This window comes from Coccomyxa subellipsoidea (genome assembly GCF_000258705.1).
Source record: "Coccomyxa subellipsoidea C-169, whole genome shotgun sequence".
Taxonomy (NCBI): Eukaryota; Viridiplantae; Chlorophyta; class Trebouxiophyceae; family Coccomyxaceae; genus Coccomyxa; species Coccomyxa subellipsoidea.
The window spans coordinates 2,191,436-2,213,744 of NW_005178037.1; the positions used below are offsets into that span (position 1 = coordinate 2,191,436).

The 22,309-nt window shown below is 56.5% G+C and overlaps 4 protein-coding genes across 4 annotated transcripts; 1 reads left to right on the top strand and 3 right to left on the bottom strand.

Annotated features, from left to right (window-relative positions):
* Positions 1-251: 251 nt before the first annotated feature.
* COCSUDRAFT_33026 (hypothetical protein) lies at positions 252-800 on the bottom strand. Its single transcript, XM_005648777.1, has one exon. The coding sequence runs from the start codon at positions 710-712 to the stop codon at positions 356-358; it is 357 nt and encodes a 118-aa protein (XP_005648834.1). The 5' UTR covers positions 713-800; the 3' UTR covers positions 252-355.
* A 6-nt stretch (positions 801-806) lies between these two features.
* COCSUDRAFT_65830 (hypothetical protein) lies at positions 807-8,271 on the bottom strand (the record flags this gene model as incomplete). Its single annotated transcript, XM_005648778.1, has 11 exons — positions 807-1,160; positions 1,426-1,932; positions 2,255-2,461; positions 2,903-3,142; positions 3,589-3,731; positions 3,910-3,982; positions 4,212-4,348; positions 4,558-7,293; positions 7,436-7,502; positions 7,769-7,966; positions 8,254-8,271. The coding sequence occupies 11 exons, from the start codon at positions 8,269-8,271 to the stop codon at positions 807-809; spliced, it is 4,680 nt and encodes a 1,559-aa protein (XP_005648835.1).
* A 1,472-nt stretch (positions 8,272-9,743) lies between these two features.
* COCSUDRAFT_65831 (hypothetical protein) lies at positions 9,744-12,607 on the top strand (the record flags this gene model as incomplete). The annotated part of the gene is made up of 4 exons (XM_005648779.1): positions 9,744-9,832; positions 9,936-10,092; positions 10,216-10,297; positions 10,403-12,607. Coding segments are annotated over exons 1-4 (2,466 nt in total), but the record flags the coding sequence as incomplete, so codon positions are not given.
* A 3,376-nt stretch (positions 12,608-15,983) lies between these two features.
* COCSUDRAFT_62795 (acyl-CoA N-acyltransferase) lies at positions 15,984-21,504 on the bottom strand (the record flags this gene model as incomplete). The annotated part of the gene is made up of 14 exons (XM_005648780.1): positions 15,984-16,167; positions 16,397-16,525; positions 16,725-16,810; positions 16,960-17,094; positions 17,210-17,309; positions 17,400-17,520; positions 18,955-19,036; positions 19,210-19,313; positions 19,476-19,566; positions 19,802-19,964; positions 20,245-20,388; positions 20,674-20,834; positions 21,110-21,254; positions 21,395-21,504. The coding sequence occupies 14 exons, from the start codon at positions 21,502-21,504 to the stop codon at positions 15,984-15,986; spliced, it is 1,755 nt and encodes a 584-aa protein (XP_005648837.1).
* Positions 21,505-22,309: the final 805 nt, after the last annotated feature.

The following is a 22,309-nucleotide window of genomic DNA, read 5'->3' on the forward strand; positions in this document are numbered from 1 at the left end:
GTTTGAGTCGTCTGCCGTTTGTACAGTATACTACGTAGAATGTCAATCAATTGTGTGCCCAGCAATGCACAGAAGAAGGAAAATCTGAAGCCTGCTTTGTCTTCACAAAGCTTTATTTCCCAGGATCAACTAGCGGAGGGATTTGCGCAAATCCATGCCATGGCATGCCGGATTTGGCACCCTTGTGAGCATAATGGTGTGATGTGTCTCAAGAGCATATTGAAAATTGCTGATGATACTGGACGTGTTCACCGTTGATTCTTACAGTGCTCGGCTGTATCAACAAAAGTAAAGAACATGCCGGATCCAAAGTGGACACCCTCATAGGCAAAGTGAGCGGCGCCTTCAATCATTGCTAGATCCAGTTTTCAGCATCTAGAGTTGCAGGGCACTTTATTTCATGCATTGCAGCGCGTGGCCCCAACCGAGGGTCTATAGAGAAAAGAGCAGGTTGGCATGTGTGCAATGTGATTAGGTCAGACACAATTGGGGATTCAGTACAACAATGCCCTCTCTGTATCCTCGCCACATATGATTGTTCTTGTCCTTTGAGTTCACCATATTTGCTGAACAGACCAATGACAAGCATGCCTGTCCAAACATCCAACGATCTGCTTCTTTGATCCAGAAGACAATGCAGCCTTGCGACCCTGATCTGCTTGTCGTGGCAAAGCCACCCATACATGTACAGTCGCAAAAGCCTATGTGCCATCCCTGAAACAATGTGCCAAGCTCAGACTGCTAGGCAGTCACACACGAAGTACTCCAGACAAGGGCGGCGGTGCCAGCACACAGCTGAGGCCCGCTCACTTGTAGTACGAGTTTATCCGGGCCTTCACAGCCGGCGGGAGGTCATTCTCGTCCGTGCTCTGGTTGCTTTCAGTGGGTGATCCCTGCAGCCCGTTGTGGCCTGCCGCAGGCCTCCCCGTGTGGGCAGGGGGACTGTCCTCGTCCCCAAACATCTCCTCGGGGGGCGTTGACAGAATGCGCGAGGGGCGCGGCCGGGGGCGATAAGCATCAGCCGCGCGCTTGCCTATATTGGCGTCCAGGTTGCCGCTGAGCCCCCCGCTGAGGCGGCTGTTCAGCGGCACGCCCTCCGGCACCAGCCGCCGGTTCCGCCGCCGCGCTATTATCTGCTCCCCCGCCCCCACCTTGCCCTCCTGCAGTCCCAGAATCATTTGTCAGCTTAATAGTACAAAATCACAGATATAATTATCTGTCAATTCCTTGCCAGGGCTATGCTTCTGTGAGATACTGAAGCCCTACCAGCCCCAGTAAATGCCAGACATGAAGGAGGCGGGGTTGGGCTATAAGGGCACAAGTAATGGCGCTCTTGAAGGTCTGCACTGCAGCGTTCGCGACCCACAACCAAACCCTCTGCAGCGTGTTGTGCATGGATTAATGCAGACGCAGAGACAAACGCACCTTGAGCAGCTCGCTTGGCCGCGGCGGCAGCTGCGAGGAGAACGACCCGTGGCTGGGCAGCGGATGCAGCGGCGGCCGCGGCAGGTTGCTGCCGCTGGGCCCCCCGGCATCGCGCAGGGGGCCCCCGTCCTCGTCCCCCCAGTCCCCCGGATCCACCCGGCCCGGCGCCGCAAACGCGCTCGGTGGCATCGACGGTCCCCCGGGTCCCCCCGCCGCCGCTCCCTTCTGCGGTCCCCCTGGTGCAACCCCCTGGCTGTTCACCGCCGTACTCAGCTCCGTCCAGCCGCTGCTGCCGCCGCTGTGGGGGTTGCCGTATGCGGCGTTGCCTCCAGCCCCCATGTAGCTCGGCCGGGTGTGCAGCGAGGCGCCGTTGCCCGGCACCGGAGCAGAGTAGAGCTCCTGTATGGGCTTACGCGGGCCGCCGCGCATGTGGTAGTCCATGCGCAGCGTCTCTGCCGCGTTGGTGCGATTCTTGCGCGAGCCTAGCCGCGACCAGCTGAACAGCTCCTGCGACAGGACAGCACACACAACCTTAATCCTCTGCACATTTCCTGGCACAGCTCAAGCCGTGTTGGTGGCTCCTCTGCACAACCTGTGCATTCCCTGGGAGAGCTTGACTATGATCAACTCACTCGTTGCGCTGTGAAGCAAGCCTGCATGCCCACTCTTCCCATACATTGCCACACCAAGATTCGACCAAAAGTGTTAAGCCCTTCCGCAAAGTGTCAGGGCAGGCATGCTACAGCAGCATGGGGATATGAAAACGGCGCAGCAAATGGGAAGGTGACTGGGGCTCTGATGCATCGCTGAAAAGGGAAAGGGAGCACACCTTGACAATGCCGACGAAACACCAGAAGAGCAGGATCGCGGTGGGGACGATGTAGAACAGTGGAGTGGAGTGCAGCATCCAGAGCCCAAAGAAGAAATTGCCCAGAGAGACCACCAGAATGAAGCGGCCCCACCAATAGTGCCCCATGTTCCAGTATTTCCTGAATTTCGAGTCCGGCGGTGGCCGCACCAAAAAGGCAATAACAACCTGCACGGTCACAAAATTAGAACGCCCTCACGCTGTGCTCCACAGAAAATTTTCTGTGGTGATGCACAGGGCGCAACTGCATGCGCCGTGACTCAGCTTTCTTTGTAGAACAATGCCCAAAACCCTGATAGCAAGGCAAAGCCAGGTCTGCATGCAGTGCAAAAGTCTGTTCCTGACATAGAAAAACCCCGCTCTTGGGGCGAAGGGACCAGTATTAATCCTTCCTGCAATACAGCTTTGGCAGTGCTGGGCACTTCTGCTGAAAACACACATGCAAATGAATAGCAAGCTGCGCCAATCACTGGGCCACAAGACATGTAAAATAGTACAGGCTGGCCAAGGGTGGTTCGCATTTTGTTTAGATTGTTTATTTGGTTTTGGTTTTTATGTTTTTAGAAATTTGTAACTTAAAAATTGATTTAAAAATAATGGTGTGCTTACCTGGATCAGGAGAGCGGCCACAACAGCCGTCCCCACCCATTTGTGTACCCACTCATACGTGTCATCATTGATTAGAGTGAAGCCCACAACCAGGCCAGCCGCCGCTGAGACCAGCGCTAGCACTATGGCAGTGATGTGGACGTAGAACCAGTATGGCTGCCAGTTCTTGAAGGCGAACGCCGTCAGGATGGCAAATGGCAGGAAGATGACGAAGGCTGCAAACATGAGCCAGCCGTGGATCTGCGCACAGCCACACACTTGAGACAGTCAACCAAGAAACGATGCGACGCATGTCCACTACATCAGCATTAGGGGTAATTAATATACAGCAAGTTCTATCAGCATGATATGGTATAGCATCTCCTCAGCTTGTGATTGGCGGCATTACTGCAGCATGGATCCCCAAGGGACAGATGCAGTTCACAACAATTCTGAAACTCACAGCTGATGACATATCCGTAGGAAGAAGCAGATCGAGAAGCCATGTAATCAACCATTGAATCAATAACAAATTCTGAGGGCATGCACAGCACTGCTATGGAGTGACTCCTGCGCTGGACAAATCCAAGCCAGGCCTGCCATCACCTATCCCTGCTGTGCATGCTGTAATAGAGTGCCCCATCTAGAGCTCATCTGGATTCCTAACAAAAGAGGAATACATACAAAGCAGAGGATTGTGCCCGCACCCTGATCATCTTGAGGTTGTAGCCAACCAGGGCGGCATCGTTCTCGAGCTCTTTCCTCTCCTCAGGAGATGGGGGTGAGGGGATCACAGGGGGTGCAACGCTCTGGCTCACCGCAGCCACCCCTGCTGACTGGACCGGCAGACCTGAACCATAAGAGGTTTCTCAGAGCTGCAGCATCCTTGCAGAGGTCGCAGTGAACATTGCTGCGGTCCGAAGGCTGTAACATGCATAGCGCGCCGAGGCAAGGATGAACTTTGGCCAAGAGCACATCAGGATCAACTACACCCATCAGTACACAAGGAAGTGGTGAGAGAAATTCACCAGCGCTGGCCAGCTGGTCCTTGAATGCAGCTGGGAACGAGCCCTGTGAGAGAGCTGCCAGCACGCCCGCCGTCTACAAGCAAACAATCACAGACACATCAGCGGGTGACAGGTGGGATCTGAGTCAAGACGTCCTCCCTTTCTGCAATTTGCCAGCAAGATCAACCACAAATGCATCAAATTCACTTCCTCTTGATGCATCCCTCCTCAACCTCAATTACATACTTTTGCCTGACCAGAGACTGTCTAAGGGCATGCAGCGGCAGCTCCTGTCCTGCACAAGATTTGAATGTTGGATGCACCTGATCTGGCGCAGGCCTGATCTGGACGTCCACCACGCTGGCCTGGCTGGTCTGCCCCGCCTGCTGCAGCATCGTGCGCCGCCGCGTCGGCACTGAGCCTGGAGAGCGCACCCCCACCACCATGATCTGCTCCGGAGCTGCACCACGCACAACAACTTTTATCAGAATAATATCAACTGTTGGTTGTCATGCATGGTCGACAGGGGACGACGAATTCCAGCTAAACTCGGAGCAGAAATCCGACTGAAGGGCACAAGTCAAACTGCTGCAGGGAGGAATGCAGAGTTCAGTGACGGACGCAGTTCTAAAAGAGATGCAATCTAAAATTGAGTGGTAAGATGCGCACCAAGGTTGAGCTGCTTGGCGAGCGCCTGCTGGATGGCGGCCTTGTTGGCGGGTGACAGGTTGGCTAGCCCTGGGCTGTCCAGGGACAGCGCCAGGTTCACCACCTGCTGCCCTGCCGGTCCGGGCGCCAGTGCAGCCGCCACCGACGGCGCAGGCGCCGCCGCCGATACAGCAGCCGGTGCCGGTGCCTGTACAGGCGTGCCCTCTGCTGCTGCTGGAGGGAACGCTGCAGCCAGGTCAGGTGCCAAAATAGGCCCCGGGGCCGGTGCAGGGACGCCGCCGAACGCCGCGGCCTCCGGGGCCGGGGCCGGAGCGCTAACAGGAGCGGCAAGGCTTGGCGCAGGCGCGAGCTGTGGCGAAGGGAGCGCTCCGGCAGCGGGAGCGGGCGCGGGCGCGGCCGGCTTCGTTGGCCGCCTTGCGCCGCCGCCGATCTCGGTGATGCTGGGCTCCGGGGCCGGCGCAGCGGCCGGGATGGCGGCGCCTGCCGGGGCCAGCGCCAGTTCTGGCGCGGCCGGGGGCGCGTTGGGATCACCGGGGTAGTAACCGATGTCCTCCGCCGGCCCTGCCGGCGGCGTGAAGGTGAGCGTCACGTTGCCAAGCGGCGGCGGTGCGTACGGGGGCGGCTGCTCCGGCGCTGCGAGCGGAGAGTCTGCCAGGGACGAGGACGACACGCGTGGGTTCCTTGCGGGCGCTGGTGCTGGGGCCACCCTGGGAGGGAACACCATCGAAGGGGCAGGTGCCGGTACTGCAGCCGGCAGCAGGGGCGGCGGCGCGTACAGATTCTGGAGCGCTGCATTTGCCAGGGCCGCGTCCGCGTCCGTCCCGTAGGTGTCCGCGGCGGCCGGTGACAGCGCAGTGGCGGCAGGAGCAGGCGCTCCGTCAACGCTGCCGAAGCCACCAGGCGCAGCAGCTGGGGTCACTACTGGTGCAGGCACAGGAGCTGCCGCAGGCACCAATACTGGTGCCGGAGCAGGGGCAAGCAACGGCGCAAGTACTGCTGCTGGCACCGGTGATTTCCTGCGAGCGCCACCGGTCCCGATGGAGTCGTAGAAGGACGGTGCGAGGGCGACCGAGGTCGGTGTAATGCCGCTCGCAGCGGGGCCACCGGCCGGGCTGGGGGCCGGTGCGCCAGCCAGCTGGCCGGCGATTGCAGCATCAACAGCGGCTTGAGAGGCCCCCGGAGCCTGGCTGGCCGCCGCAAGGGCCGCAACAGCGGCCGCGGCGGCGTCTGCCGCCGCCAGCATGGGTGTTGGGGCCGCAGTTGACTGCGCCGGCGCTGGCGCGGGTGCTGGAGGCTGCGTATTGGCTGCAGCAAGGGCTGCCGCCAGTGCCGCGGCGTCGTCGGCGCCCTGTGCTGGTGTTGGTGCACTGGCCGCCTCCGCCAGATCCTGCGCTGCAGCGGATGAGTCATCCGTGGACGCCGCAGGCACAGGGGCCGGCTCTGCCGTTGGCGGCTGCGCAGGCGGGGCCGCGGTATTACTCTTGACCGCTCGCGGGGCCGGAGCGGTAGCTTTTGGTGCTGCCGCTGGTGCGCGGGTTGGTGCGCGAGCCGGCGCTTTCAGCGGCGCTGGTATGGGCGCGGAAGGCTTGCGGGCCGCAGCGGGCCGAGGCGCTGGAGCTGGCGGCGTGGCGGCTGCAGCGAGTGCGGCCGCCAGGGCCGCGTCGGTCGCCTGCGCAGGCGAGCTCGCCTGGTTCGCCAGATTCTCCAGCGCAGCTGCGGCCGCTGCCTCGTCTGTAATTGCTGCAGCTGGTGCAGGAGGCAGTGCTGCCTTTGCAGTGGGCGGCTCAGCCGCAGTAGTGGCTGCTGCTGCGCTGGCAGGCGTCTGATCAGGCGTCGGGATGGCGGCAGACGGCGGTACGACGCTGTTGATAAGCTGTGCCGCGAGCGGCGCCGGCGCAGGAGCGAGGGTATTGCCTCCACCCAACGCAGAGCCCACGAGCCCGCCAACGTTCGCACCGCCGAGGGCGGTGAGGTTCTGCCCGTTGACGCTGCTGTGGTCCTGGCCGGCCGCTGACGCGAGCGAGCTCAGGTTCTGCTGAGTCACCGGGGCCAGCGCCCCCGGCGAGAACTGACTCAGCGCCGCTGCGACCTCATCCGCTGATGTAGGCGCGGGTGCAGGAGCTGCTTCTGTCAACAGTCCGGCCAAGTCTGGCACTGCTGTGGCCGACTCTGCCGCTGGCGGCTGCGCAGCTGGTGTTGCCTGAGGACTTGGAGCGGCTGCTGCCTTGGATGTGGGTGCAGGAATTGTTGCCGGCGCCGCTTTCGCCGGAGGCCTGGCCGACGGAGTGGGGGCTGCTGCAGCCTTTGCGGGGGCCTTGGCGGTGGGCGTTGCTGCTGGTGTTGGCGTCCGCGACTGTGTCGGCACAGGTGTGGCCTGCGCCGGCGCCTTTGCTGTTGCAGCACTGGGCGGCACGGCTGCAGCTGCTCCCTTGGGAGCGGCCGCTGCCTGCGGTGGCGGTACCGCAGCGGCAGCAGCAGGCGGCACAGCTGCCATTGCCGCCTGCGGCGCAGCTGCCGTTGCCGCCTGCGGCGCAGCTGTCGGCACCGCGGCCGGCACCGGTGCAGCCGCCGCGTCCGCCGCATTGCTGAAGACTGCGGTCGGCGGTGTTCCCTGCTCCGCAGGCGGGCCGGCGGCGCCGGCCGTGTCGGGCGAGGCAAAGTCTGGGAATGCCGGCGGCGCAGAGATGACTGGATCCGCCGACGCCGCGCCAGGATATGCTCCGAGAGCAGGCAGGCCTGCGCACCATTGTTATATTGATGCTTCAGAAGCCCAAAAAATACGGCTCTAATCAACGGCCAACACATCACTGCCAGAGAGTCAAAAGGGCTCCTGCATTGCATAACACCCGTGCAAACCCACAAGACTCAGAGCCCCTACCTGGGCTGTTGTCCACGACTGTGACCGAGGGCCCCCCATTCACATCCACCGCGCTGAATGTGGCAGCCTGCGCACAACAACAGAGTCCGAAAAATATTTACTGGGACCAAATATATGAATGAATTGAAACATCATGCACAGGCAAGCAATATGCTTGTCATCCATCAGCGTGCAGGAATCGACAAAAATCAATCAGCACGGCAGGGCATCTCTTCTGTGCAGTAGGGCGGTTGCTCCCTGGCAGCATCGCCCCAAATTAGTTGAAGACAAGCGTCCATGGAAGAAAAGTTGTGCAGAGGTACGACAACAACAATGTCGGCAAGAGTGGCGCACCTCAGCGTTGGGTGAGAACTGCAGCCGCTGGCCGGCCACGTCAGCGTCGGTCCTGGCTGGCGCCGGCGGAGGAGGAAACAGCGGCTGCGGATTTGAACCTGCATTCGAATCGGCAGAATCTGCCTCCTGCCCCGGGTAGGAAGACAGCAGCGCTGGGGACGTCCCCTGCTGCAGCAGCCTCCGCTGTGCTGCACTCCCCTGATTGGGATTCACTGTATGTGGCAATTCTGCCCATGCCCGGGCCCCCTTCTCCCCAAGACACCTGAGCAAAGCAGGGCAAACGACAACTCAGATTTGTGCGCCAGTACCTGCACATCCTCTTAGAAACTTGCAACCGCAAACTGCGAGGAAACAAGGCATCCTGAACAACTTGGAACACACTGTGGAGGTGTGCAGTATAAGCATTTTAAGTGTAGGGGTATGGCCACAGGTTTTGATCTTGGCCATTACCTTAATTGAAGGGACACCACTGAAGACCAGCTGACGCCTTCTGGCAGCCGCATTCTCTCCTGTACAGCAGCAACATTTCTTCAGCAATGTGCGTCAAACACATGCATGCAGCAGTATATGCTCAACCAAACCCAGCTGATACAATACTCCCAGTTTTCTACAAAATTGCAGACTTTTGAGATGTTTTTCTCTTTCTAAAAACACTCTTGTATCTCCGTCAATGCTGCAGTGCTCATGTATCTTGTTGAAGAGGCCTGGCGCCTCCACATGCACTTGCAGAGCTGACACTCACCTTCTCCCCAACTTGATCTTGCCTTAGTCTTGATGCATGCTCCCCCGCCTCCCTGTCACGCGTACAAGCAAGAATCAACAATTCAATCAGCAAGGCGTATATCTCCTTTTCCACTAAAGACAGGTGCTTTCATAGGTGTGCATGGCTCTGTCCAAAGTATGGCAGCTCCTAAATGTGAATTAAGAGTCTCACTTATTAGAACTGCCCAGTTTTGTTGAAGGTGCAACATCTGCCCACCAAGCGCAATTTTCTGAAGCCTCTCCGCGCCACCTGACCAAGCAAAACAGTAGACTCTGTCAAGCCTGTAGCTTTGCACCTGAAGGTGCACCGCACTGCTCACTCCTTAAGATGTACTCTTCCTGAAAAAACTCGAAGCCTTAAATGAATCAACGGCCATGTGCAGCAATTATCCTTAAAAAAGCATGACATCTGCAAGTGCTGTCACCACGAAGCAGCTCAGGATCCTTGAGTATGCAACCCTGACAAAAATTTCAGCCAAAACTCGTTGCATAACTAAGTTGAATGCGATCGAGATATGGAGAGCCAAAGGTGCAAGAAAGAACAGCAATTAGTGTAAAGAAGATGGGCACAACAAGCAGCGATAGCTTTATGCTAGCCTTCCCCGGGTTTGCCACCGGTGATGCGCCCGGTCGAAAGAATTCAACTTGAATTGTACGTTGTGGTCAGATAAGTCCTGAAGTTCTTTTATTTTTCACGGTGTACTTGCCTTAGCTCTTGTACTTCGAAAGAGCAGTCGTCATATACTCGCAGCCTCCCCGCCGAACCTTGCAAGAATAGTTCAGATCCCACAACAGCACTGCGATCTGAACAAATAAATGATGCCGAGATCGACTGGATCCCGAAATTGGCAACCACTAGGAAAGCTAGCAACGGAGCTATTCGCCCCGCTGTCTTCCTCGTCATCGACGTGCTCGGAACGGGTGTTGTGATTTTCGAGACAGGATGCTCATGATATTTAAGCTTTACAACTCACAACCGTACTCAGGTGCTGCTCTTCTCCTCGAACCCTTTCTTGTTGCTGGCGTGCCGAATGGTTTCATCAGTTGTACTAACTTTTCGGGAGGGCTATAAACCTAAAGGGTGACGGGCCTATAGGCTTGAGGGAGGTGCAGCATCTAGAATATGAACCCAGCGAAGCTGCTCTAAAAGCAGTATTTCCAAATTGAGTCCTGGGATCCGTCCTTCATCACAGCATGATTTGCAAAATTGTACATTAGAGGAAAGTGTTGGCCAAGTGACACCTTCGATTTGGTCGAGGACACTATAGAGAGTAGCACCATGCCTCTTCATTGGAAATCAAGGTACTTGAAATCACACAATACATATTCATTTTCAACTGTGGTAGCGTGCATGTGAATCCAATTTCTTGGGCTTACCTTACTTATTGCATCACCTGTTCTGCAGGCCTCATTCCCCAAGGATGACCCCTCTATGGGATGGGCTTCAAGATGCTCAGGAAATAGCTGAAGCGGGGGACACATCTCTCCTAACGAGTCTGATACGACAGATGGCTGACAGAATTGATGAAGAGGCCAAATTCATGGAAACCGTTCACGGCCAGGTTGGGTTTTGTCTAAACCTTGGGATGGGACAGCCTGCCAATTGGAGCAAATGCATGCTGCAGCCTTCCATCATCAGGACATGCCATTCCCAGATTCTAATTGTATCTTGTTCACACCTTCAGAGTCAAGCACTTGCGGTGCGCTGCCAGGCGATTCAAAAAGCGTGCGAGGTCCAACAAAAGGAGTGGATCAGGATAGAGTATGGTGAGTTTGTTTTGTGCGCTTGATTGATTTTGGAGCTAGTCCCTGTGATGTCGCCGCCATCCATCAGTGTGATCCTGAAAGCAGATGTTTGTTCATTCCTCTCAGGTGGTGCAAGCTTACCTGATGATGGTGCCAGCAGTGCCTACACCCTGACAGAGGCACCAGAGACCTCAGACCAGCAGGATCCTGGTAGACAAGCAGGTCAGCATGTGCGTCCAGCTCCGTTGCAGCTGCCAGAACCTGACTGCCAGCCTGGCAGCTCAGAAGGGCCCTCGCCAATGAGCAGCACAGACATCACAGCAGTTGGCAGCCCTCCACAGGGAGGCGACCTCGATCCTCAGCTGATGCTGTGCAACCCGCTGTACAGCATGGCCAGCCTCAGGTTCCGCAGCGATCCCTCCGCCCCCGGCAGCGAGAGCAGCTTCCCAGAAGCCGCATCCTCCGCCGCCGCAGCTGCCGCGCAGCCGTGCGCTGCCGTGTCGCTGTGTAGCAGCCCGGCCGACGCTTGCGCAGTCCAACCGCCGCCCAGGAGCATGCTGCTTCCCAAACTGGCTGCGCAGAAGGCCTGGCCGCCACGGCTTGCGATCCCTGGCAGCGAGGCAGGAGCCTCCTGCGATGGAACAGCAACCCTCGACAGGCAGACAGCAAGCCGGCATGCACCGGCGCCGAGTGAGGGTGACAGCTCAGCCTGGTTTGCCGCGGCTGCCGCGCACAGTGCTGGGTCCTGCGTGTCCAGCCCTCGCGCCGCTGCCATGCTTCAGCAAAACATGACAACCGGCAGTGAGCAGGCAGAGGCCGCGGCGCCAGCAGCCGCGGCGCCAGCAGCCCTTGCCAGGTCCATAGCAGAGCCGCCGCAGCCTTTGGGGGGTGCGCAGGACTGCAGCCAGGCAGCATGGCGGGACGGTGAGTGCGATGCTGCAGCGTCCGTGACAATGGACGCAGCCTCGCAGGCAGGGGAGGTCCCGCGTCAGGCTCGCGGCAAGCGGCCATGGCGGCCCCGGCCGCCGCCGCCGCCGAGCTCCTGCGCGTCCAACCGGCCGCTGAAGTCCTCCGGGCCTTTCTTCCCTCCCGCGGCCCGCTTTGTCCCTTCGACGTCCGCGCGCTCGGCTGCGCACTCTGCTTTCGCCGGCCCTGACGCCGGCATTCAGGCTCACAAACCCGAGCTTGATGTAGCCTCCTCTGAACAGCCACAGCAGCAGCAGCATCGACAGCAGGGCCCCTGGACAGCTGGTGGGGCAGAAGGCAACTGTGGTGAGGGAGAAGGCGGTGACAGGCTGCCAGAGGAAGGCGGCAGGAGCTGGGTGGATGACTGCTCCACCCCAGATACCATGATTGTTAAGGGCGAAGAGGCAGATGCGCATGTGGGCTGGAGCGCGCATCTCCAGGGCCAGCACATGCATGTCTTGCGCGAGGAAGCAGAGCCGCCGCAGCTGCAGAAGGAGAACTCCGCCTCGCCGGAGCAGCGGCTGCCGGCTTTCTCAACGGTCCTGAAGCCTGGCAGGTCGGAAACTCAACACATGCAGCAGCCGAGGGCGCCGGTGTCTACCTTGCAGGAGCGCAACAGCCCCGACGCGGCCGCGCACTTCCCTCAGCAGCTCGTCGCGCAGTCCCTCGCGGCCCCGTGCAGCCGCCACCTGCCCGGCCAGGGTCCCCTCGCCACGTCTTCCCCCGCCATTGTTCGTGCCGCAAATAGACAGCTCCGATCAGGGCCCGAGCAGCTCAGAGCCTTGGTGCAAGCTGTACCCCACGCAAATGCCCAGGCAGGCCTCACGGCTGACGCAGAGGTCTCGCTGGCATCGCCGCTTCGGCGCTCCATGCAGTGGGCCAGCCAAAGCAGCCGGCAGATGCTGCCGCCTCTGCCTGAGGCACAGAGGACGGCAGGGGACAGCAACGGAGACAGGGCGCAGCCTGCAAATGACAGGCAGGGGAAGGGCTTGAGGGAAGAGCCGCAGTCTCTGGCAATGCTGCGGTCGTCGGGCATCCTGCAGAGGGACGGCCCGCTGGCGGCGTCCGGCGCGGCGGCTCTGGCGCGCGCGTCGGCCCCGCAGCCGCCGGTCAGCCTGCGCCGGCCTCACCCGGCCGACCTGGAAGCTGCAGAGCGGCTGCGCGTCAGCCTTTCGTCCGAGGGCGGCAGCAGCAGCCGCGCCTCAAGCGAGCCGCTGAGTTGTTCGCGCCTGCAGCAGAAACAGGAGCCGGCCCAGGAGGAGGGTGCCCTCAGAGCTTCTGGAGGGACGCAGGCGCCGAGCACCCCCAAGCATGCGCCGCGGCCCAGCGCACTGCCTGACAGCCCCCTCACCTGCACCAGCAGCGGTGCGCGCTCTGCCACACCAATGGCCAAAATTCCTCTGGGTCATATGTTAATTGCAATCTCTTCGCACAGGCCAGCACCGTGCAGAGCATCCTATACCCCTGAAAGTGCTTGGACCTTATTGACTTTTACCAGATGTAGCATTTAAGAGATAACCAAGGCAGCGCCCCGTTAAAAGAGACAAACTGAAGCTGTGAATGTTCTTTGGGCTGCAGTGGCCCACGAGCAAGGCGGTGCTGGCCTGGCGGAGGCATGGCAGACGCCGGCGCGGCCGGCACCGGCCGGCGGCAAGCAGCCGCAGCCGCCGCCGACGGTGCCCAAGCACCTGGCGACGCCCTCTCTGATGCTGCGCGCCGGTGACGCGGCAGTCTATGATGAGCCGGAGGTCGATCGTGTGACACCTCGTGGTGATCCACCACCACGCGCTGCTGGCCCACTTACCACAGGTCTGTGCCTTTTGGGCTGAATGATTTCGTGCGTATCATTCATACAGTAACAACCAGTGTCATATTTATTAAGGGCGAAGAGAGTGCCAATATCATCGTCAGAGGGATGCCGCTGGCATCCCTCTGACACGTCTGCAACCCCTTCCAACCCGAAGGGAGGCAGAAAGCCACCCTTCTTTAAGCTTTTATGTCTGGCAACATAAAAGTTACAGAGGCGCCTCAGAGTCCCCCACAATGCAGGGGACTCTGATTTCAAGTAGTTCACGTTAAGAATGCCCTGCTGCTTGTGAAGCATGGTGGACAGTTCTAATGTCCAGCAGATGTCAAGACTTTGTCACTCCTGCTGGGTACTTTGCTGAGGGCCTGACTGACCAACACTGGACTATGGTGTTGACATTACCACGCATGTGGAGATGAAGGGACTAGAATGCTGCTGTGCCATGAGTGGTAACGCGTTGGATGTGCCATGTGCTGTGCAGTGGAGAACGTGCAGCGCGTCCTGCAGCTGGCCTCTCCAGCGCCACCGAAGCCGGAGGTGCTGCCAGCGACGGCAGTGGCACAGGGGCCGACCGCTGCAGCACCGCGCGCCAAACCGCAGCTGCCGCCGCACCTGCGCAGCGCCTTCTCAACACTGCGCGCACCACTGGCACAGCCCGGCTCCCCGCCCGCCAGGAAACCCCAGGCCAAGACCAGTACGTCGAATCTGAAGGCTGCTGTGGGGCCAATTCCAGTGAAGCAGGTTGGAGATCTCTCGTCTTGTTGTTCACACTTCTGACGTCAGTCATTGTTCACAAGTCTGGCATACACAGCTGCAGTGTGTCAAAGCATGTAAAAGGGCGCAGGGTACCCTTTAAAGACTTGTGATCAATCGCACAACCATGCCCCTTGCATGCACCACTGACCAGACCGCTGACGGTATTCTCGGCCTCTATTTGTCTGAAGCCACGTCCATGCTCTGAGTTTCCTGGAATACAGATAGCGACCCAGATTGAGACAGTCACTCTGCATGCTGCAGGATGACACACCGGGCAGGCTGGGCGTGTCGGCTGCGGGCCTTGCAGCTGCGGCTGCACGATTGAAGCGCGTTAGCAATGCCCCGACTCCGCCATCCTCGCCGCCTGCACCCCCAAGGGTGTGGCCCCTCCCGATTTCCCATGCAGCGCTTTGTCTGTCACTTGCTAGAAGAAGCGGCCAAAGCGCCAGACCTCTTCACAACCTGATATTTCCGTCTTTGAGGTTGTGCTTGGCAGCCTCCACCCCCAGTCTCTGGGAGCCAGTTGAAAGATGCTCAAGGCCCAGCTTGCTGACGCTGTGCTCCCTGTCTTGGGACGACTTCTGTAGTGTTTAAGAACTGGCCAGACAGCTCTCTTTTCTGTTTTGCACACTTTCAGGGTGACAGAGCTGAGAGTGGGGTGTGTACCAGCAGGTGGCGCAGGAAGCAGCGGCGCCGGCGAAGGAGACTGCAGCGGCTGCCCCGGGGGATGCCAGGGGAGCCATGCTGAGCGCCATCAAGAATGGCCAGTTCAAGCTGAGGAAGACCCCTGCCCAGGCCAAGGGTGTGTCCCGAGAAGTTCTGCAACTCCTTCCATCTTAAATGCCCCGCGCCTTTAAAGCAATAAATAGATGAATGATTGAGGCGCCTTACTGCGTCCCTGCATCATATACCTGGAAATAAATGCAGTATACTTTGCGAGGTTCTGTACACTCATACACCTGGCAGGGTACAATGTGGAGAAACAAGCCCTCCTGACCGCTACCCAATGCACATGGCTGCTGGCTGCCCCTTCTGGCTGCTGATGTTAACCCTTGCTGGTGCAGGTGAAGCGGGAGAGGGCTACGCAGGCGGAGCAGGGGGTGGAACAGCCGAGGGCTGCTCACCGGCCATGGTAGCCCTGATGGAGCGCGCTCGAGCCATGCGCGCTGCCGCGTACCCTGCCAGCACAGTGGATGGCAGCAGCGTCAACACCTGGGACACCTGATGTCGGTAGTTTCAGGGCAGCAGATCCAGTGCTTGGGACACCTGATAGCAGTGTATTCTTGACAAGAGAAACATCGCTGCATTCTCTCACTCCTCAGCTATGTCTGCAGCGCTGGTCAGTGCCTGCTAGCAGTCTCTCAAGAGAAGTCTGCTTGCAGACTGTATGTGTGAGTAAGCCCAAAGAGATCCACAGATTAGAGATGAAATTTTGGATCATGCATTGGATATGATAGTGGGCTTGGACAAGGTGATCTTAGATATACAACGTTTCCAAGGCATAGGCAGTAAATATCACCAGGGATATGAGGCACTCGTTTCAAGACAATGTCCCCAGACAGCATGCCAAAAAAAATGATTGTGAATCTGTGTGCCATTTGAGAATTACAGTAATCTGGTATGTCAAAAGTCAACATGTCTTCCCACCGGCGCATATACCCTATATTAGCAGAGCCATCCTCAAGATTAGTGACTATCTCATGTAAGTCTTCAAAATACAATCAAGAGAGACCGGTATAGCAGTATCAAAGAATAGCATGTAAGCTTATGCCCACAGTATGTGATACTGCACAGCAATTGTAAGATGCGCAGCAATTGCGAGCTGCAGCATTTGCATGCAAGGCTCCCATAAAAGGTAGTGTACAACAACAACAGTTCCCTCTACTTAATCGAGCCCCTCCCAATACAAATCATAAGAAAAGATTGCTCACAGCACATGTGTCTGTCACTCCCCTCTCCCATTAGTGAAATGACAGCCCTGCTGTCTACTAGTCATGAATGGGAGGATCCCACACAAACATTGCTCTATGACATTCAGTCCCACTTCCAAAAAACATTCTCAATTTGCACGACGCCCGACTGAAATTGGGATCTTAGACTTTCTCCTCTACCACATTCTCTCAAGCTGCAAGGGTCGACCATCTGCATGTGTTTCATAGATCGAGGCTTTTGCTGCTATCAAAGCTGTCCCTGCTCTTGCTGTTCCTGCCAACTCTGCTGCTGCATCATTTTGAGCACATTTGTGGAGATTGACTGCACAGATCGGCCCACAGAGAACACGGAGGCGCTCTTTGCCATGAGCACCCTCCGCCGCCGTCCCATGAACCCCCACCACTCCGGGTCTATATGCAGGTCCGCATACCTGACCAGAATCAGACAAGAGCTGTCAGCGCCTAAATCTTTGAAGTCACTAGTATATCCACCCAAATGGCGCACTCCGCAAAGGAATGCAATATGATATGCACCCAAATCAGCTTGACATGCATGAGGGGAACTCCTCAATATTGCAGTTTCCCGGAGAAACGCGTCCGCATCCTGCAATTGTATCGGAGTTCCTTGGTCATTTGTAGCCATAAGAGCAGGCTGCGCACCCGTTTCTATGGTACAGGCGGATGCCGGGGAAGTTGTCGCCGTACACATGGAGCAGCACCCAGTTTTGCTGCCACTTCCCCGCCATCCGCTCCGCTGCACCCAACAATGCGCTCGCAGCCCCACCCCGCCTAGCCACACATCATGCATGAAGCTCAGCCAATTGCCACACATGCTGCTGCTGCTGCTTCTGCTGCTATTGCTGCTCTCAAAGAGGCCTTCACTCAACAGCGGTGCAGGTAGTGAGCCATCACATCCACCTTGACAAGCTGTGCCTCAGAGCCGTGCAATAGGAATGAACGAGAACAAGAGTGGGGAGCTGGCATGCACCTGGCGTTCCTGTCCACTGCCATGCATGCAACGTATGCATAGGACTCTTCTGCAAAGCCCTTCTCTGCCAGACAATTCAGCTCCTCCTGTAGACGGCACAAAATGATAAGTTCAAATTGCCCAGCAAGCGCATTCAGCTGACACTTTAATACGACATTGAGCTGCAAAAGCAAACCATAACAGCACAATGATTGAAGCCTTGTGCGGATGCCATCGATTCAATAGGACAGCCCACCTTCTCGCCCTGAAGCGATACCTCCACAACGCCAACAATCTTGTCGGGGTCCGAGGCTGCCGACGCGACCAAACAGCAGAAACCGTCCTTGTGCGAGTACTTCATTTTTTGCTGGAGCCCTGACAACACCTCCCCCTGTAAGACACAAAAGCAATTTCATCTCGGGGTTTGCTGAACACGTCCATGACACAAGATGCAAGGAAAACGCGAGAGACAGAAGTGCATGTCTTCTTCACACGAAAAGTCAAACCTGGAAGACATAGTACAGGAGGGAGTCAAGCGGCGCAAAAGAGCTGCTCTCGTGGAAAGCCTGCGCCTGCAACCGCGCAACTGCTCCCACTTCTTCCTCCCTGTACAACACAGTCCATCTTTTTGCTCATTGATACTGAGCAACCACATCGCAAGCTTTCTGGTGCAAGGCTTTCTTGCCTGTGGCTCACCTGATGGGCCTGACTCGCCACTGGCCGTTGGGGGAGAGCCACTGCCGAAAAGGAACGCCAGCATAGACTTGCTGGCCAGCAGTGCCAGGCTCTGGCACTGCTGCGCTGTGCTCCTGCACTCCTGCCCAAGCACTGGCCCGCAGTTGCTTGGCCAGCTTTGCTGGCTTCCCTGGCAATCTGTTTCACCGCCAGGGACACGCTAAACATCTTGGAAAAACAATTTTCGTGCTGCTGATGGCTAGAACGCTAAGACAGGGCTTGTGCTATGGCAGATGCCGGTCAAAAGCCTTTAGACATCCTTGGCAGAGGTAGTATTACCTGCATGGCTTCTGCAAGTCAGCTGCTGGCCTCACAGATCTGCTGGTAGACGATCTAGGCGATAATCTCCCGACATTGACCTGATCGGATGGAGAGTGGTAGCACCCACTGGTCATCGCTGTTTGTAGTACTACGCTCAGGCTGCCTGCTTGACACGTCAACGAGAAGAGGCCCGCATACCTAGAACAGGCTAGCTTAAATTGAAGTTTTAAGAAATAGGATTCAATGCAGATAGTAACAGTTCTGCCCAAATAGTACACCCCACGCTTCAAGAGCACACCAAAAAATTCCCCGATCAGAAGCTGATCTGCCGAGCCAGCGCAGAAATATATATTTTCTTTTTCAGATCAGAAAGACTGTTCCGGTGATGTTGATTATGTCGCTGTTCGTGCGACAGAAGATCTGTGCGGTGACAGATTGGCCATTACCGACGTTCATGATGGCCCAGCTGGTGGTTGCCAGATTTGGGGTCAGCTTGAATACAAATCCCTGTTGAGAAGGCCCAAGACATCCCAGATAAAACAAGACATTACAACTTGCCTTGATGTCTGCATACCTCTTTCTCTAATTTGCTTTGGGCAAAGTGTACTTGCAGGAGCACAGAAGCAGACAATCACGCCGTATACATAATGTTATGTAATGTTGCCTGGTGCCATGGCCAGTGGCACTGTTGAGTGCCACAAACCTTCGAAAGAATACGCCACCACTGGTAAAATCATTTGGTGGCACCATCAGTGATTGTCAATGACAATTCGTCATTGATACTATCTAGTAGCCAGGCCCATACTCATCAACAAATATTCCCGCTGCCTACATTTTCCACGAAACAAATCTCTCTCATCCTCTCTCGCGATATCATACACTGCTGTCAAAGCCGCTACGGCTGTGCCCGTACAGATCTGACCAATGCTAGTAGCAATGTGCTACAGGTCATGTTCACAACAGCCAAGTTCAGAGAATTTCAATCTTCAACGTGCAACGACTACAGACCGTACAGCGCTACTGAGCACATGCCCTCTGCCCCGGCCCACCGCCCTCCTCCATTTACTTGGCTTCTGCATGCACCGGCCTTGTAACCTCATTCCATTGCCCCCGAAACAGGGCCCTGAATGGGGCATTGACCCCTTGAGTGAGCGGGTGTGAGCAGCAACTGATGTCCCAGTTGTGGGCAGTGCCTGAGCTGTCACGGTGGCCTGTCTTGGCTTGGATGATATTGAAGATGAGGAGGGCCCTGCACCTGGCCGGTCACCTTGCACAGGCCGGAAGGTGGTCTCATAGATGACCCTGATCTTCTCCGGCCCCGTGTTGTTGTCCAAGCCCTGCACATGCGCGCAGCAGAAAGAGCTCAGACTGCAGCAGTAAGAACTCGGACAACACAGAGGGCAACAGCAGGTCACCCGTGCATGAATCCCGGGCGTCCAACCACAACGCGGCTCGCTGTATTTAAATCCGGCGATGAGAAAGTCGAAGGTGTGTTGGGAAGGAACAGCACCTTGGTCAGGACTTCGCGCACTCGGGGGCCTCTCTCAGCATTGAATTTCTGCAGCGCCTCTGGTGTGACACCACCTTCCCTCACGTGCCACCCCAATACAGCACCTGCACATGAGATCATGCCATCTTCAATGGTCTCTGCAGTCCCCAGCTTGGTATGCTGAAATCAGCAAAGGACTGCAAGCTTGTCATACGGAACAGAGCTGACTCAGAAGAGCACTGCAGGGGTTTCATGCAGGGGCCCAAGCGCAGCCATGCGGTGCTCACCATCTTCAATGGCCAGATTGAGGCCTTGTCCATTGGGCAGGCCGGCATGTGCTGCATCGCCGATGATGGTCACATTGCCCCTGCACCATCCCTGCACATGCCCAACCACAAATTGTCTTAGTTCACATCTGAAGTAACAGGAGCAGACCTTGATGTTGCTTTTTGTGCACACAGCATTTCCGCTATGACTCTTGGCACGGTCTTGATACACAAGCACCCTGCCTCCTGGCAAGTTTCAGACTTCCTGACGACCGCCTCTGATCACCAACAATCGCCATTCGAGTCTGCTGATCTCAGCTGTATTGGACACGAGAAGCAGCGCACACCTCGTCTGGCATTTTGGCGACCGGCCGCTCATAGAGGCCATGCTCTGTGACTGTGCTGGGGTCTGTGTCCCTCAGCACCTCCAGCAGCCGCTCATCAAAGTCGTGGAAGACTGTCAGGCAGCGCTGCAGATTGTCCTTCTCATACACATCCTCCTGCACCGACCTGCGCCCACAGACAGGATAAGGCCTGTTCACAGTAAGCAGCATCCACACTGAGCAGCAGATGGTATCTCTGACAACTGCAGTCATATCCAGGACCGGCTGCTCCTGTGACTTTTCTTTGATAACGTAGGAAATCCAGAAAGGCAGATCACAGCAATTCAAGAATAGCCAGGCAATAAGGCAGGCACAAAGGCAGGCCAAACCATAACAGAAGGCCTTGCATGGGCGCAGTATCAGAGTACAGAAATGGAACATGTGGGTGCTTAGGCAGTTTTGCCTACCTCGATGTGTCGGCCTGGAAGGGTAGATTGTGCCGATGTAGGTGCTCTACAGGGGCGTTTGCCACGAACGTGACATGGTCCTTGTCTATAGGAAAGATGACAGCAAAGCGCCCGCCAAAACTGTCAAGATTTTCTTTCCACCACCTGCAACAGAACATTTTCAGCCTTCCTGTTTTCTCCAAGCAGCAATGACCCTTGAAGCCCCCTCATGCAACCTGCTGGTTGTAGTTACTGTGGCACACACTTTGCCTGCCCAAGCATGCATCTCGGTCCTTGGACTGCATCCCAATGCTCTGACCCCACATCGTCCCGCCGCCGTGACTTCTTTGACAAGATCTGCCTCGGCGGATGAGTACCCAACACTTAAAGGAAAGGAGCGCTGTCCTTCTTATTGTCCAGGAGATCAATTGGCTATCTTTTCTACATTACCTGGTGCGATCTGTGGAGAATTCCTGGCGCAGGGGAAACCGCGCGCGCCACATGATGTTGCCAGTGAACTCTGGCGGCCCATCATCCAGCATCTGCCGCCGCACTTTGGAGAAATAGCCGTCAGCGCCAATCAGCATCCGCGCTCGGACGCTGCTGCCGTCCTGCAATGCCATGTCAGCTCTCTCTCGCCAGTGTTACTTACTGCACTGTCATGAGCCCACTTGCTACTCTGGCTGCCTCAGATATTCAAAGGATTGTAACTGATGGGGTATTGGGGAGTTGCCGCTTCTGCCTGCTGTAACCGTTCTAAATGGACTTATTGCTGGTTTGTACTTCATCAAGTTAACAATCTCAGGGGAGCAGAGCAAAGGAGGCCGTCGCTTCAAGCATGAAGAGTGCAAGAGATCGAGCAAAGCATGCACAGCTGCAGCAGCACCTTGAAGTTCACAATGACTCCATCAGCGCCCTGGTCGTCATAGCTGGCATATCTTCGCCCGAAATCCACAACACCTGGTGGCAAGGCCTCGTACAGTGTCTCCCGGATCTCGTGCCATCCCAGAAAGAACAAGCTCTTCCCATATCTGCACACAATCAAGTCATTGGATGCTGAGCTGTCATACAAGGTGTAAGTTGAAGAATTACATGGCAGACTTGCAGCAGAGACCATACCAGCATGAACGCAATTGCTGAGCAAAATTGAGCATAATGAGCAGTGCCGCACTTCTTCTGGAAGTCGATTCCAAACATTTTGCCCATCTCCCTAAATGTCACATTCTTTCCCTCCTTGTCCCTTGTCTCACCTCCGAGCACACTCACAGACCGCGCCTTCATCCTGTGACAGGACAGGAAGCGTGAGTGGCAAGTTCTTTGAGCCCCTGAGAGCGCAGCTGACAATGCATCTGCAAATATGGAAAATCAAGATGTATATAATAGATCCACCTCTCATACAGCTGTGGATCAATGGCCTCCAATGCATTTTGTCCGTTCAGATTGATCAGAACACCTGCTCCCTGAGGAATGTACTCCTTTGCTGACTCAAACACCTGCAAGTGGAGGGCTTCCGTGAAAATGCAGCGATACCCTTTTTCAAAACCTGCATTATGTGCAATTGTCGGCAGTGTACACACTGTACGAGGGTTGCCTTGGTCTGACAGCAATGGCATGCGTATTCACAGTACCTTCACGCGAAGATCGGGCACCGCACGAATAATCGCAGCAGCTGCAGCAAGGCCTGCGGGGCCCCCTCCAGCTATCGCGACATCACAGTCCATTGCAAATTAAGTACACAAACAGATCTATACCCACAGAACTCGCAGATTGGAACGATTTGCTGTCAATACCTTGTCTACTGCTTCGCCACACTTATCCAAATATCATTTTAAAAGTATTAGATCACAGATTATAGGACAATCCTTGATCGTAACGAGAACTTGAAGCTTGTCAGGAAATCGGGCCACGTCTGTGCATGAGCAGCTTCCGTGCTGACCCCAGCAGCTTCCCTTCAAAACTTGTGAGAAGGAAGGAAGAGTAAACAGAAGGTAAATAATTGTATGTACAGCTGTTGGAAGACATTTGGACTGCAAGCAAGTTGGGTTGCAGTGATGCCACATGTATATGCACTCAGGCCTCAAATATG